This window comes from Notamacropus eugenii, chromosome 6 (genome assembly GCF_028372415.1).
Source record: "Notamacropus eugenii isolate mMacEug1 chromosome 6, mMacEug1.pri_v2, whole genome shotgun sequence".
Taxonomy (NCBI): domain Eukaryota; kingdom Metazoa; phylum Chordata; class Mammalia; order Diprotodontia; family Macropodidae; genus Notamacropus; species Notamacropus eugenii.
This window is the reverse complement of record NC_092877.1, coordinates 228,124,076-228,141,242: the sequence shown is the minus strand read 5'-3', so window position 1 is coordinate 228,141,242 and position 17,167 is coordinate 228,124,076. Positions and strand designations below refer to the sequence as shown.

General features: G+C 41.1%; 1 protein-coding gene across 2 annotated transcripts in view; it reads right to left on the bottom strand.

Moving 5' to 3' along the window:
* Nucleotides 1-16,591, bottom strand: part of STK24 (serine/threonine kinase 24) — a 135,974-nt gene extending 119,383 nt beyond the window's left edge. The window contains exon 1 of one of the 2 annotated variants that reach the window (XM_072622075.1): nt 16,386-16,591. In XM_072622075.1, coding sequence (XP_072478176.1) covers nt 16,386-16,427 — 42 coding nt within the window. In that variant the 5' untranslated portion in view covers nt 16,428-16,591. Of the gene's footprint in view, nt 1-14,641; nt 14,741-16,385 lie in introns of those variants that run through there. The other variant, XM_072622074.1, reaches the window with a different exon arrangement.
* Nucleotides 16,592-17,167: the final 576 nt, after the last annotated feature.

Sequence of the window (17,167 nt, the reverse complement as noted above, 5' to 3'; positions counted from 1 at the left end):
GGGTGTGTCACTCTCATGCATGCCAAGTCTTAGCATTTCCCTTGCGTGCTCTCAAAGGGCCCAGCCCTAGATTAGAGCCCCTACAGTAGCCATTTTAGGGAATATGAGGGCAAGTCTACTCTGACTCAGTTTTGCTCTATACTCCACTTTTTGTGTCTATCACCAATCAAAACCATCTCCCAAAATCAAGGTGCAGCAGTAAAGCACCCAGGAAAACTGTAAGCTAGGAAAAACAATGTCCTGGGAGATGAGACAAAGGTACAAAAAGGAAGAGGGAAGAGAGAACCAAAGACAAAGTCAGCGTACTTTGAAATTGTGTCCAGAGCAGGACCTTTACCAGAAAGAAAGCTGTTTCGCTTTTTTGCATATTCCTACTCCTAGGACCCCAAATTTGGTGCAATAATTTAGTACTTTACATTTGAAACTTCAGGGCCATAAGCTCATCAACAAAAAATAGCTATGGCCTACATATTGATGAGCTTCTGAGTTCTAGTTCTCAAACAGCAGACCCACTGTCCATCAAGATGCTCAACTTCAAAGCATGCAAGCATCTTAGGTACTGCTAGAGCTTTCGATCCACTGGCATAGCTTTTAAAAAACCCAAGGCCATCTTCATGGAAGACATCAAAGCAGGGCTTGAGTAGAGAAATCCAGCTATGATCCATGCTATGAAATCCAGTCATGAGCCAAATATTAGCAAGGAAAATGACTTTCATTTATATAACACTTAAAAATTGAACAAAAACTTATACCCTAACCTCCATTTGTAGTATTGTTTCTATGGAACAGTAGTGTTCCAAGTTACAAAGAATGAACTTTCAACTTATGAATACCTGTGAGTAAGCTGGGAACTACCCTTTTCTTCTGTCACATGAATGAGCTTTGCTTCCTTTTGTATAAGTTGTCTATCAAATTAAAACACTAATACTCAAGAAATACAGCACAAAATACTAATATGCCCAAGTGCACATAAATATACCAGATAATAACAAGCCAGTATCCTATATTTATATGGTAACTTTCATCTTAAGATATCAAAGGATTTCCAATAAACTATTTTCTTCCTCTTCACTCTCTGAAGAATACTTAACCAAATCAAGCACCCCAGTGCCACTCTCAAGTTTAACTTATCACAGGAGCAACAACATACAAAAATCCATTCACTCTACTGCCTTCTGAAAATTAATTTCTCTTCTCCCCAAGTTTCCTATCTACAAAAGAATAGCAGTGATACTATGACTCAATTTCAATAATTACATTGTAACGTGAGTTCCTTAAGGGAAAAGACTGTTTTCATTTTTGTCTTCCTATCCCCAGCATCTAACATAGCACTTGGCATAAAATATCAGCTTAATAAATGTTAAGTTCACATGTATATAGCACTCTTAAGGTTACATAAGTACTTCCGTCAAACTTCCGTCAAAACCCCTTGACGTAGGTGGCGCATTCCATTTTTTCATGAAAGGAAACATGCACCTAGAGATGAAGTGACTTGCCCAAAGGTCTTGAAGCTAGTATGCCTTAGTTTCCTCACCAAGGGAGCTGAAGTGAGTGACAGCCAAGGTCTTTCCTTTGGACTCTATGATTAGGATTCAGAAGTAAGCCTCAAATCTCTCATTCCAAGCTCGGTGTTGCTTCTACTTGAGGTAGCTTGGCATGATGCACCAGACTAGTGACACAAGCTGCATAAACATAAGCAGTTAACCCCTCCCAGACTCAGTTTCTTCATTTGCAAAAACAGAGATAACTACATTGGGGGGAAGGAAGAAAAGAGCAAAGAGAGAAGGAGGAAGAATGATGTAAGAGGGGGATCAGTGGGGGAGAAAGAAGAAGAGCTAACAGGTTTATAGCACTTTAAGGTTAGCAAAGGTTTTACATATATAAATTCATTTTTATCCTAATAACAACTGTAGATCAATCAATAAGCATTTGTTAAATGTTTACTACGTGTAAGGGTCTGGGCTACAGGCTAGGAATACAAAGGAAAAAGTTAAAATTCCTACTCCCAAGGAGTTTACTTTCTAGGAGAGAAAATAATATGTACATATACATATAAGTATATACATAGTAAAATACAAGATCATGATATATTTACAACAGCTGGGGATGAAGTACAGGGATTGTGCCCCAAGCATTGTGCCAGGATTCAAAATTACTAGATGAGAAAAAGGGTTCTTCAAGATATGTTACTTTAGGCTGTCCTGCACATTATTCTTGTCAATGAAAAACTTGGCTAGTTAAATTAACTTACAGGATGAAAAGATGTTAGAGTTTAAGGGAAGAAGGGAACAGAGCAACCACCTAGTCCAACTCGACTTCTTCTTTAAATGATAAGGAAACAGTGTCTCAATGACTTGCCCAAGGTTACTCAGCTAACTTGGGTCAGAGACCAAATGAGAATCCAGGTTTCTTCACTTCCAGCTCAGTGCCACTACATATTCCAAATTCTCAAGTTTTTTTAAAAGTTCCTTTCTAATTTTAAAATAAAATTCCACTTCATGTCTCCTAGAGAACTGAACACCATCTACTATTATCCGAAGTCTTACACCAGCAGGAAGCTAAAGATTGTAGGTCAATGTAGCTATTCTGCTGTAGCTGTACAAAGACTACCACTACCAGTATGATTTCACAGATTTTAATTAGAGCTGAGCTACAATTTCAGAGACAAATACAGATGGTCTTAGAAGTAGGCCATTAAGCTTGACTGTACTTCATGTATGCTATATATTGCTTTTTTTTAAAGGAAACAATCTGACTTACTCTAAAACAAAGATTCAAAAATTTTCATCAATGACGGAAAAAACAGGACAAATGAAATCCCTTATAACTGGTTTTTCTGATCCATTTAGCCCCTCAACCTCACTCATCCCACCCCCAGGGTCTACTAAATAAATAGAGAACCTTGGTTTCCGGTGAATTTAAAAAGCAACCAAAAAAAAAATTTCTGTCATCACTGGTGATTAACTATGCTGACAATCACCTAACACCTATAAGGTTACATTTACCAGAAAACCAATGAAAAACATGTATAATAAATGAGATTAAAGTTGCACAACATTAGAACGAAGACTGACATATAGCTAGAGCTAAAGTCCAATAATGGAATCAATTAACAAAACCTTGTGTAGTATGAAATATTTAATACAAACACTCTCTGGGCTAAAAGTAAAAATTACCACATATAGCACTGAAGGCCTGGCCTGAAGTACTATAGTACTGAAGTACCTGTTGACTGGAAACATTTTTTTCCCCAAAATCAAGAATTTATATATCCTTTTGAAACTTCAGTAAGAGGAAAAAGATAAAATTTCTAAACAAAGATTACAAAGGGAAAAACTCAATACAACCATTCATTCATAAAGGAGGGGAAGAGTACTACTGTGCTTCTAAGGGTTATAGATAAAATTATCCAATCAGTTAACATGTATTAAGTACAATCTTCTGTGTGCCAGAATTATGCACTGGGGAAAAAAAAGGCAAAAACAGAAAAGTCTCTCCCCTCAAGAAGCTTATACAGGAAAGTAGAGAGAGGAAGAGAACCACACCAGGTACACATTCACCCCCAACTGCAATACTTACTAAAACCTTGTGTCACCTTGGGCAAGTTTCTTAGTTTCCCTCAACCTCAGTTTCCTCATCTATAAAACAATGGAACTAGACAGGATTACCTCTGAGATTCCTTCTACCTCTATTATCTATGATCCTAAGTAAATAAAAGGCATATTTAAGTTGAAGGATGCCCTCTACAGCATTGCTAATGTAGAGATCTATTTTTTTTTCTTGTAATGTAAAACTACAAGAGAGAAATCTACCCTGGAGTTTTCAAACTAATTGGTAAAGTACATATTGATGGAACTAGAAAGAACAAATGCAAGTGATATTACAGCACAAAATGTACAAAAAATGTCCTAAAGGAGTAGACAGAGTAGGGATGGGTCATTTGTAAGACATTCTGAGGTGGTAAGTCAGAAGCTGAGCCTTAGAGAAGGAAATGAAAGTGAGTTTGCATACCTAAAGTCCAAGACAGATCTAGATATAGAGAAGTTGCAGAGATGACCCTGGGTAAGTCAACAGCCCTGTCTGGACCTCACTTCCCTCCTCATCTGTAAAATGAAGAAGTTGGATCAGAGGATTTCTAAGATCCTTCTCCAGCTTTAAATTCTATCTTCAAAACTGGCCTTCCTTTGGGTAGGGTAATAGTGGAGCTTAAAAGAAGCAAGATGAGGTTCAAGAACAGACTTAGGAAGGCTCAATGCTAGAGTTTAGATTTGACTTGAAGAGGTAGCAGGAAACCACCACGGTCTTTTGAACAGAGGAAATGTGGTAACCACCATGGTGGTTATGAAAAACTGTTCTGACATTTTATGAAGAATAGACTGGAATAAAGAAGACCAATTCAGAAGCAGCTGACTTATGTTAGGAAGGATGGCAGAAATAGAGAAAGTGACAAATTCACAAGACTTTTTGAGTAAAAAGCAATAGATCTGGGTGAACCAATACAGCAAATTCATTCACTCAGGCGTATCAGCAGGATCTGAAAAGCCATGGAACAGGTTAACTATGTAACAAGGCCAACAATACTAAGAGAAAAAAAATCAAAAAAACTGCAAAATGACAACCTTGAAAATAACCTATCTCAATGAATACTACTGATCTCAATCTCTTTTTCTTGAGATTCCCACCTGAGTACAAGCTGACCCTGAAGGAAACAGGACCTACCCTACGTGGTATGTGGTGGTTGCTGCTGAGATCATACCATGAATGGATCTTTGAACAAAAATAGAATGAAATTTGGCAAATGGAAACTTAAGTGCTCTCTCAATACAATAAAGCAATGATTTTGGGGTGGAAAAGTAACATTTTCAATGACATTTAGAACAGTTTAATGGCAAGATCACAATTTAAGCCACTTTCCCCACCAATTAGTACACTGAACACAAGGATATATGAGACGGGTAACTTCAGACATTAAAAAAATGCCTGAAGGTACACACTAGTGAATGAATTAGTCCTTCTCTCTTGGATGACTTTTTTTCCTAAAGTCCCAGGAAAATGAAGTTGTGACAAGGCATGGCAATATTCAAATTATAACAGCTCCCTTCCTCAGGATTTCAGGTAATATTTTATAAACTTAAATGAACTATAGTGGACATTTAGAACCATAAACCAAATACAATATGATAGTTACATGGCTATAGAGTAACAATATACTCTAAGGCTGGACCTGAGAGCTTTTTATTTCCACTTTACTCTTTTCAATCACTGAAGCCCACTGGACCAAAGCAAAGAGTTTTAAGTGTCTTTTTTTTTCTCAGTACTCTTATTAACAAAAGTCAGCATGGCATACTAGACATAGAGGAAGGTCTAAGTTCAAGTTCTACCTCAGAAAATCACTTATCCTCTTGGTGCTCCAAGGCAACTCTAAGATCTGCATTGGTAGTTTCCCAAGTCAAAGAAATCACAGGGTCAGTCCCTTTCATTACCTTGAAAGTGATGGTTCCTTAGGATGTTCATATCAAGCACTTTCCAAATCCACAGACCTGGAATTATCTTGCTTTTTGAAGAAAGAAAGGAAAGGCCTATCTTGCTTGTAACCTATCCCCATGGAAACAGGGAGAAATATAAAATGAAGACAGGGAAGCCAATCTCACTCAGTCTCACTGATCAGATACTATGACAGAATTTTCTTCCCTCCTTAACCAATGCAATATTCAGATCTGCATACAAATTCCATGGCACAGCTTGGATGGAGCAAGCATAGAGTGCTCAATAACAGTAAATCTAAGCAATAATACTGGAGTTACACAGTTCAAAAGCTGTATCCACTTAATGGATGGGAGCCCTTTTGTGACAATAATTTTATATTCAAGCATGCAAAAGGTCATGTTAAGAATGGCAGGGGAGGGGAGGGGGGGAGCCAAGATGGCAAAGCAACAGCATGAACTTTCTACAGCACTCCTACCAAGCCCAGCCAAAAACCTGTAAAAAATGGCTCTAAACAAATGACAAGAGTGAAGCAAATCTCCAGCCCATGACAGCATGGAAGGTTGCCGGGAAATGTCTATCACGCCAAGCTGGGAGCACAGTGCAGTCCAGTGCGGGTCACGAGTACACACAGGGGACCTGAGCAGGCCTTGGGGAGACTGAATCTCTCACACCTGTGACAGCTTCCAGACTTCAGGACCCAAAAGCCCTGAGGATAAATTGGAAGGTCAGTGGAAAAAGCCTCTAGGAGAGTGGAGTAGTCCAGCCCCAGGACAGCAGAGGGGGGAGGGGACAGAGGAACCTATAGCAGCCACAGCAGCAGCAGGGGCAGCTGCAGCCACTGTTTCTGGAGTTCTAAGACCAAAGATTGTGGGATACTAGAGCAGCTGACAGTAGACCCCTCACCCCCACTGGAAGCAGAGATCTACCTTGACAAAGAGCTCAAAACTCAAGTAAATGACTGGGGAAATAAGCGAAAACTGAAAAAAGAATCAGACTACAGAATCTAATTACTGTAGTGACAAGACCAAAATACACAAACAGAAGAAAACAAGACAAAGCTCCTCCATTCATAGCCTCAAAGAAAAATATGAATTGGTCTCAGGTCATGGAAGAGCTCAAAAAGGATTTTGAATATCAAGTAAGAAAAGTAGACCAAAAATTGGGAAGAGAAATGAGAGTGATGCCAAGAAAATCATGAAAAACAAGTAAGTGCTTGCTAAAGGAGACCCAAAAAAATGCTGAAGAAAATAACACTTAAGTAGACTAACCCAAATGACAAAAGAGATCCAAAAAGCCAATGAGGAGAAAAATGCCCTAAAAAGTATCACTGACCAGATGGAAAAGGAGATCCAAAAGCTCACTGAAGAAAATAATTCCTTAAAGATTAGAATGGAGAAGATGGAAGTTAATGACTTTATGAAAAATCAAGAAATTATAAAACAAAACCAAAGGAATGAAAAAATAGCAGTGTGAAATATCTCACTGGAAAAACAACTGATCTAGAAAACAGATCCAGGAGAGCGAATTTAAAAGTTATTGGACTACCTAAAAGCCATGATCAAAAAAAAAAGGGCCTAGACATCATATTTCATGAAATTATCAAGGAAAACTGCTCTGATATTCTAGAACCAGAGGGCAAAATAAATATTGAAAGAATTCACTGATCACCTCCTGAAAGAGATACCAAAAGAAAAACTCCTAGGAATATTGCAGCAAAATTTCAGAGTTCCCAGGGCAAGAAGAAAATATTGCAAGCAGCCAGAAAGAAACAATTCAAGTACTGTGGAAATACAATCAGGATAATACAAGATCTAGCAGCTTCTACATTAAGGGATCAAAGGGCTTGGAATATGATATTCCAGAAGTCAAATTAGCTAGGATTAAAACTAAGAATCACCTACCCAGCAAAACTGAGTATAATAACTTCAGGGGAAAAAATGGTCATTCAGTGAAATAGAGGACTTTCAAGCATTCTTGATGAAAAGACCAGAGCTAAAGAGAAAATCTGACTTTCAAATACAAGAATCAAGAGAAGTATAAAAAGGTAAACAGAAAAGAGAAATCATAAGAGACTTACTAAAGTAGAACTGCTTACATTCCTACATGGAAAGATAATATTTGTAACTCTTGAGATTTTTCTCAGTATTTGGGTAGCTGGTGGCATTATATACATACAGACAGAGGGCATAGGGTGAGTTGAATAGGAAGGGAGGATATCTAAAAACATAAAATTAAGGGGTGAGAGAGGAATATACTGGGAACAGAAAAGGAGAAAAATAGAATGGGGCAAATCATCTTTCATAAAAGTGGCAAGAAAAAATTTTTTCAACAGAGCAGAAAAGGAGGGAGGTGAGAAGGAAAAACTGAAGCTTACTCTCTTCACATTTGGCTTAAGGAGAGAATAACATGCACATTCAATTTGGTATGAAAATCTGTCTTATACTACAGAAAAGCAGGGGAGAAGGGGATAAGTGGGGTGTAGGGTGATGATAGAAGGGAGGGCAAATGAGAGGAGAGGGTAATTAGAAGTAAACACTTTTAGGGGAGAGACAAGGTCAAAAAAAAGAATAGAATAAATGGGGGGCAGGATAGGATGGAGGGAAATATAGTTAGTGTTTCACAACATGACTTTTATGGAAGTCTTTTGCATAACTACACATGTATAACCTATACTGAATTGCTTGCCTTCCCAGTGGGGATGAGTGGGGAGGGAGTAAGAGAGAGAAGTTGGAGCTCAAAGTTTTAAAAACAAATGTTAAAAATCATTTTTACATACAACTGGGAAATAAGAAGTACAGGTAGTGGGGTACAGAAATCTATCTTGTCCTACAAGAAAATAGAGGAGATGGGAATAAAGGAAGGGAGGGGTGTGATAGAAGGGAGGACAGATTGGGGGAAGGGATAATCTGAATGCATAGTGTCTTGGGGTGAGGGGAGGGAAGAGATGAGGAGAAAATGTGGAACTCAAAATCTTGTGGAAATGAATGTTGAAAACTAAAAATAAATAAATTTTAAAAATTTTTAAAAAATTAAAAAAAAGAAAAGTCAGGAATGGTCTGCTCCTTGTAGATAAAAAGGCACTGGCAGGCTTATCAAGCACAGAACTCTAGTGCTGGAGAAACTTTCTAAATGAAGAATGATATCTTTCAGAAAACTTCATCTCTCCCCTGGAACTTTAGCCTGCCTTCAAAGAATACCTGAAATAAATAGGTGAAATAGTATTTTCCCCCCAAGTATGAGGAAGAAGAGAGTCATTAACATGTTGTCCTCTTTTGGATTCTTCTTTTCTCACTGCCCCAATGTCCAATACAGAACTTGAATAGACAGTAATAAATACTTGCCATATTGAAGGCAAGGCTGCTCCAACCCGAGGCCCAGTATCAAAACAATACCTGCTCTTGATACAGCAGCTTCACATCATTAGCTGCTATTCACAGATCATCACAAAGTAACTTTAGGAAGCCAGTTAGAAACCAACCTTAGCACCCTAAACAAAACTAAGGGTCATTTTCTATCAAGTGTCAATTTTTACTCAGAAACAACTTCAAAGCCTGTCATATTAACTTTCTACATACAGTTCTAGAGGGTCAGGGAGAACATGGAAAATTCAATTTTACATATGTAACTCCCAAATGAGAACAAATTCTTCTGTTTTCTAGGGTTCCTACCAATTCTTGAGATGTTTCTAGTAATCTTCCATTAAAAAACTTTTCATTGCATTGCAAGCACTGAAGAAAAACTCAACTCGTGTCAATTTCATTTGTTTTCATTTCTTGACCAACCTTACTTGCAATTTTAATCATATTAAGAATTCATATTTATACAGCAGCTTAAGGTTTGCAAAGCACCTCCTTACAACAACCGGACAAATTCAGTACTATAAGCATTATTCCTGATGTAGAGGCAGCACTATATAGTAGCTAGCCTGGAAACCATTCAAGTTCAGTCTCCAAAGCAAACTCACTATACAACTCTAGGGAAGTCACTTAGCCTCTCAGCATCCTAACCAGCTTTCTAAGACCATAACTTGCAAAGAAAGTGCTGAACTTAATTGGTAGAGTGTCCCCTCACCTAAGATTTGCAATGCCAATGAAATCGCCAATTCTATTCATGTTTCTTTATTTAATAAATTAGGGAAATTGGAGGTCTGTGAGGTTAAGGGACTTACACCAAAGTCACAGTTTAGAAATCATCTAGTCCAGTGGTTCTAAACCAAGGTCCCTCGAACTCTGTTTCTTAAAATATTAAGATAACTATATTTTAAAATATCTGGCTTCCTCTTTAATCCTATGTGTTTTATTTTATGCATTTAAAAACATCCTGAGAGGGGGTTTGTAGATTTCACCAGACTGCCAAAGGAGTCCATGAAACAAGAAAAGGTTAAGTACCTCTGATCTAGTCCAATCTCCCTATTAAAGATACGGAGACCCAGACACCCAATCTAATTCTCAGTCCAATTTTCTCCCCACTACACCCATAATAAAAACAATGAAACATCTAAAATACATAGGGGTGAGAGGGAAAGAAGTAGCAAAAAAGACCTGGATGAACAGCAAATCAACAGAAGATCCAAAAAAACAAAATTTAAACATAACTTCCATTGACCCTTTCTTTCCCACATCTCCAAATCTACTGGCACCTTAAGGATACCTATTTTTAGTCCTATATTTGTAATGCCATTATCCTCCTGGGGAATCTACTCCTCAGTCCCATGCAATCTGACCTCCTCACCACTCCTGTGAAACCATCTTTGCAACTTCACTAATTACTTATTTTTGAACTGACAAATCCAAAGGCCTTAGTCCTCCTTAACTTTTCTGCTGCATTGACCTTGTTGATCACCCCCTTCCTTGATAATCTTTATTCTTCTGGTTTCCATGACTCTGCTCTTAACTATCCTTTTCAGTCTCCTATCACTGGTTCTTATGCTATCTCCCATCCCTGACATCTACCCTAGGCTATCGCCATTGTTGCTTTCAATAGTAACTATACCCAGAAAACTTCCAAATCTTTACCTCAACCTGAAACTTTTCCCCTTAGTTCCAGTTAAGCATCTCTACCTGCCTACTGGGCATCTCCTCTATGTTCTCCAGGCACTTTTGGATTTAGAACTGAAAGGAACCTAGTCCAAACTTCTCATTTCACAGATGATGAAAAAGAAGACAAAGGAAGTGAAGTGACTTGTCCAAGATTACATGGTTGGCTGGTTATTGTCCTTCATTCTCAAAGACCAAAATGAAATCACTAGGTTAGAGTCAAGTTACAGTGTATCCGACTGGAGCTGATTAGACCAATGCTCTACCACAGGGAGGGCACAAATAGTCCATGTGAATATTTTTAGTTGATTCTCTCAAGCTGCACACCTCTCATTTCTTCTGAGCTACTTCAATTCTGCTTTGCTCAAGATTACATAGGTGGTAACTGGCAGTTTGGATGCAAACCTAGACCCTGTGCCTCCAAATCTGTTACTTCCAATTATACCACAGCTCTCAAGTTAACTTAATTAGCCCAAAACTAGATTTTATCATCTTCCTCCTCTAGACTTATGCTTGCTACTAACAATCTACCCTATCACCCAGGTGGAGTTCCCGGAGTTCTCTGGCTTCATTTCCATATCCTCCTAACAGAATGTAAACTTCCTGAAAGCAAGGACTGTCTTACTTTTGTATTCATACCACCACTGCCTAGGACAGAGTCTGGCACATAGCAGATACTTAATGCTTGCTGAATGACACCCCTGAAACACAAATCTCAACACATTACTCCTCCACACAAGAATCTTCATGTATCAACCTTCTTTGTCTGTAGTATGAGGGTTTTCAACCCAGGGTCCATACATAGATTCCAGGGGAATCTGTTCATTTGAATGGGAAAAAAGCTTACACCTTTTTTTCACTAATTTTTGGTGTCCTTTGTACTCCTAAGTATTTTATATTATGCATTTTAAAACATTACTCTGTGAAGGGGTCTGTAAGCTTCACCAAACTGCCTAAGATGGCCATGACAAAAAAAAAGGTTAAGAACCCCTGTTTTAGGATAAAATACAAAACCCTCATTTGAGAATTTAAAATATTCCACAATACAGTTTTTAATCCAACTTTCCACTCTTCTTCCATGTTATCTGCCTTCTCTTACTCTCCATTCCACTCCAACTGACCTGTTTCCCCTCTATAGTCCCTCCTGGACCTCTGCAACTTTCTAACTCTGTCTGTCCTCCATATCTGGACTGGACTGCATCTCTTAGAATCCCTAGCTTCCTAAAAAGCATAATTCGGGTGCCACTTCCCATTCAAGGATTTTCCTGGTCCTCCCTCCACCCATTCAGCCCCCAAATATTAGTGTTTTCAATCTCGTGTAACTGCTCTGTACTACTTCATTTTGGGGGTACTTACTTAACCATGCACATGTTGTACTGTCATAGAACCTAAGTTCTTTAAGGGTAGAAACTGCTTCATTTTTGTCTTTGTATCACAGTAGGTACTAAATAAATACGGTTGAACTAAATTGCTAAGTTTTATCTGATTCTACTTCTGGAACTTTTTTTTTACATCCACTTCCTAGTCACTCTGAACACCACCATGATTAAGGTACTCGATACTTCTCACCTGGACTAATGGAGCAGCCTTTCAACTGTTCTGTCTCCCAGTAGGGAAATCTCCCCTCTCCAAATCCCATCTTCTGCTGTCAAAATCATCTTCAAAATTCCAAGGTCAGAATCATCCTCCCCACTCCCCTGATTCAAAGACTTTCATGTCTCCTCGTTAAACATACTCAAACTCCTTACACTAACATGCAACCTAACTCTTTAGCATTATTTAATAATGACAGCTTCCATTTATAGAGAGATTTAAGGTTTATAATGCTTTCTCTACAGTCGCTCACTGGATACTAACAAGCTTGTTAAGTAGGAAATATGACTATCACTCCACTTTACAATGAGAAAACTGAAGCTGAGAGAGGCTAAGTGATTTTTTTCATGGCTACAAAGCTCCTTAATGTCCAAGTAACACAGGTTTCTCTGCTTCCAATGTCGGGACTCTTTCCACTACCCTACACTTATTTCACATTATTGACCTTAACGCACTCTATGTTCCGGCCAAACTGGATTACTGGCTGTTCTCCAATAGCATTCTTGAATTCTACAACCTTTGTAGTTAACAAAGGGGCTGGCTTAACGGAATAGAACCTGCATCTATCCCCTATTCCTACAGTGGTTCATTTGCATATGTCTGCCTTTCTTTTCTCCCTAAGATCTAGCTCAGATGCCACTTCCTTCAAAAAAATCTTACTGATTTCCTCAGAAAGTAGCAATTACCAGAATCTTCTGACCTCTCCAATGCATTTATCACAGCCTATATAACGGTAATAAAGTACAGCTCATAGCTGTGATATAGTTTAGTATAGCTACACTTAGTTCTTTGTGTATTTGGCTCTAACCCTCAAAGAGTTTACAATCTAAAAGAAAGTTATGTCCCTTTTGCCCTATCATTGTATCCCACAGTACAATGATCACAGTAGACACTTAGTATTTTAATTGCATTTTTAAAAGAAATATTGCATAGAGATATGTTGCAAATAAATTGGAGTGTTTAGTATTGCACACTTTTCAAATTTCAGGTTTAGACCATGGGTAATTCTGGACCAAAATGAATTAATATAAGAATAACCTACTCCTCTTCCTTTTACCTATAGTTTATACCAAAACCTTACACCCAAAGTCTAGTCAGAGGATAGAGATGGGGGGGAAGAAGAGAGTCCTCATAGGTAGTATAGAGGATTGTAGACTAGCCTGGGTAATGGCAAGTTGCCAGCTACTCCTTTAATTTAACCATCTACTTCCCCAGACTATTAAAAAAAAATTAGCTCTCCTTAATGAAGCTTCTAAGGAGTTGTTGATTCAATTGGGGGAAAAAGTTGATGGTGGGAAACTAAAGGGGCCAACTATGAAGAGAAAACATTTTACTATTTTCTTCCCAAAATAGAGTAAGAAGTATCAACAAATTCTAAGGCACACAGATGATGCCTTCATATCACACTGGCAACCCTAAACTCACTAGGAACATGGCAAAATTGGGATAACTTTCCTGTCAAGACATTTTTTTCAAGTCTTTTTTTTCCAAAAGCCCAAAACAAATTTTTTCACTATACAGTTACCAAGAAAAGTATACTTGTTTGCTCTTAAGACACAAGGCAAGAAATTTTTTTTTCCACTTTAAAAAAATACTTAACCAATGTATCCCTCTTAAGCAGTTGCTGATACTGGATACCCAAATGATTCCCACAATTTTATACTGACTTAGAAGCCCCAATGTATACAAGTCTCTAAGAAGTTATTTCCTATTACAATCCACTTTGTGCAAACAAAACCCTAGTATCTAGCACTTAATACATAAATGGGCCACTTTTACCACTTATCTAATTCCTAAGTATCTGAGAAAATTGGTTCGGAGATGGTCTGGTTTCTGACACTGCCACAGAGAAACCAGTCAACACGAAATGCCTCTTGATCAATTTTATTACAAGATGCCATTCTTGTTTCACTGGTTAGGTAACATTCAATGCCACCTTTCAAAATTAAATCAAATATACAAGAGACTGATTTCTTTTTTTACTACAGAGTTTTACCAACATTTTTTAAAAGCCACTTTTAATTATTTATTTAGTTGCAACAGCATAATTACTTTATTTCATTGAATCATGAGTTTCAAAGCCCATTTCACAACATCCACTATCACCACCTTCACTTTAATATTTCTAAGAGCACATAGCTAAAACATAACTGAAAATGCAGCTGCCATCCTCAATTGCACGTACAAGTTTATAAAAATCTGAAATTCCTAAAACGAAAGCATCTCTCATGAGATGAGGCTTTTAATTTCCTTTAAAAAAAAACTTTGAAGAATGCCATTTACTCAATTCAACAAAAATTTACTGTGCACCTTAATACGCAAGGCACAGTTCTTAGAAATGGTGACAGAAGTGACAGTTATACACCTTAATGTTCTCAAAGTGTTTTTCTCACAAGTACCAAGAGAAATAAATAGCAAACATCATTTTTATTCTGATTTGACAGATAAAGAAACTGAGACCCAAAGAATTTAAATGACTTACTCAGCTATTAAGTATCAAAATTAAAGTTTAAACTCAGATTTACCATTCGCAAAATCAGGTCTCTTTCTTCTACCAAGAGGAGTTTTGTTTTGGTTTTTTTTTTTGCCATTTGGCAGTCCGGTGAAACCTAAAGAAGCCTTGTCAGAAAAATGTTTTTAAATGAAAAAAAAAAGAATCCAACAGCATAGAATTACAAAGGAAATAAATTATATTAAAATTGTTGTCAAAATATTTTTTATAACAAGTTGACATCCTCCTGACCTAAGGCCTAGGCCTTCCCATAGCAAACTCACAACGTAATAAGATTAAGTTCATTACACAAATAACCTAAAGCATAAGGGAAAAAATGTTAAGCCCCTAAGAAAGGTACAGAGTGCCATGGGGGTTGTTCTCTAGCCAGATGAAAGATTATTGACCAGAAGTCATCAAATTGCTTAGAACAGGGATGAATCCCAAAAGACTGGTCACCAAGATTATTTACGTAAACCTGTAAAGCCATGTTGGTTAATTTTAAGAAAAAATTACACCATGTACATATTACTTTGATATAGTAAAAAAACAAAGATATTTTGTGTCTATATGTGGAGAGCGGTGATGTAGATTTTATATCCTAATAATTCTGAAGCTATTTAAAATAGCATCAACTTATAAAGGTATGAGGACACTATAAAGGGCGTCCCAAAAGTCTTGGTACAGTTTGAAACTGCAGTAAGATTTTGGAAAACACTGTATGTCAAAAGGCCAAAAAAATGTTCACAACCAGACAAAAACTGCTCCAAAAAACGTACTTTTTGGTCACGATGCTGGAAAGTATCGACATAAAGTTCGGAGGGGTAGCTAAGCGATACCCCATGAAAACAGGAAGTCAAACTAAAAAAAAAAAATATGGTGTCCTGGAATCTGCTGAGGGGCGTCCGAGGCGAGGAGGGGAGGCGAGTAACATTGTATCCACGGCAGGGATCGCCTCCTGCCTCCTCTCTCCTCTCCGGGGTCTTGTGGAAGCGGATTTGTCCCAGAGGGTCCCCTTGGGCTTCCCTCCCCCCGTGGCTCCACAACAAGCTCCTCCAAGTTGGATACTGGAAAAGCTCTGCCTGCAAAGCTGGTTTTAAAAAGCACCCCCCGCCCCCCGGCACCCCGCCTTCCCGGGCTCCTGGCCCGGCCCGCCGCACCAGTCCGGACCTGCTCGGCTCCGCTTTCTCCCTCCCCCTCCGCCCTCTGCCCAGGGGCTGCCCCAAGGGGGCTTCTCCAACCTCTACCCTCATTTCCCCCCTTCGGCCTAGAACACCTCGAGACCCACAGTAAAGGGGGGCATCACTCCTCCCCGGAGCCGGGAGCTTAGAGGGAAGAGGAGGAAAGCCTCGGCGGGGCAGAGTCCCTCCCTGGAGGCCGGGGCGGCCTCTCCACCCGGCCAGGGCCACGTTCACGCCCACAGCTCCCCCGCCCGCGGCGGGGAAGGTCTGCAGGACCCTCTTCTCCTCCACTTCCTCCTCCCTCCTTCCTAGAGCAGGCGGCGTGTCCGGGTGCACGGAGCCCCCGAGACCTCGCCCTCCCCGGGCCCGGGGGGCGGAGGCAGCCTCGCCGGCGCACCCCCTCCCGGAAGGGTGAGCGGAGCTGGCGGCTTGGGGGGTTCTGTTTACCGGGAGAAGTTCCTCACATTCCCACAAACTCACACAGTCACACCATCGCACCCTGGCACTGCCACAAACTCAGGCACGCACTCACGCCCGCTCCTTCCCGCACGATTCCCTCTACCACACTCTCGCACGCCCGCTCCCCGCCGCTCTCACCTGCATCCCGGGCAGGCCCGGCTGCACGGGCGAGTGAGCCATGGCTGCGCCGCCGCTCCGGACCGACCGGGCCGGGCCCCTTCCCCGCGGCGACGGCGGCGGCGGCGGGCGGATCGGACGAGGAGCAGGACGGGCGGGCGGCAGCGGCGGCCTGCCCGGCCCGGCACCCCCACGCTCGTCCCGGCCGGGGCGCCGGGGGCTCGGGGATCAGCGGCTGGTGGTGGGCCGCGCAGTCTCCATGCACGACGGCCGAGCGGCAGCGCCTCCTCCTCTTCTTCCTCCTCCTCCCGGGCAGGCAGAGGCAGAGGCAGCGGCGGCGGCGGCGGCGGCGGCGGCTCCTTCCGGACTCTCCGGGGCGGCCGCGGGACGCTCGGCGACTCCCCACGCACACCCAGCCAGGAGCCGTGTCCGCCCCGCCCAGGGCAGCAGCAGCAGCCCCCGCCCCCGCCCCAGCCTCCGCCCCCTCCTCCTCCCCCTCCCCCCGGCCGGCCCCGGGGTGTGGGATCCCCCCTCCCCGCCCGGTGTTTCCGGGAGAAGGAGGCGGCCTCCGACAGACAGCCGGCCCCGGCAAACCCGAGTCCGCAGCCGCGAGAGCTCCGCACCTTCCGGGGCCTCGGGCGGGGGCGGGGGCGGGCTCCTGGGAGGGGAGGAGTCCTCGCGGCCGCCGCCGACGCTGATTGGGCTGCGGGAGCGGACGGAGAGGGCGGGGAAGGGGCGACGCGGCGGCGGCGGGGTCAGCCTACCCCTCCCCCAAGGCCGGGGCGGGGGGAGGGCCAGGAAGT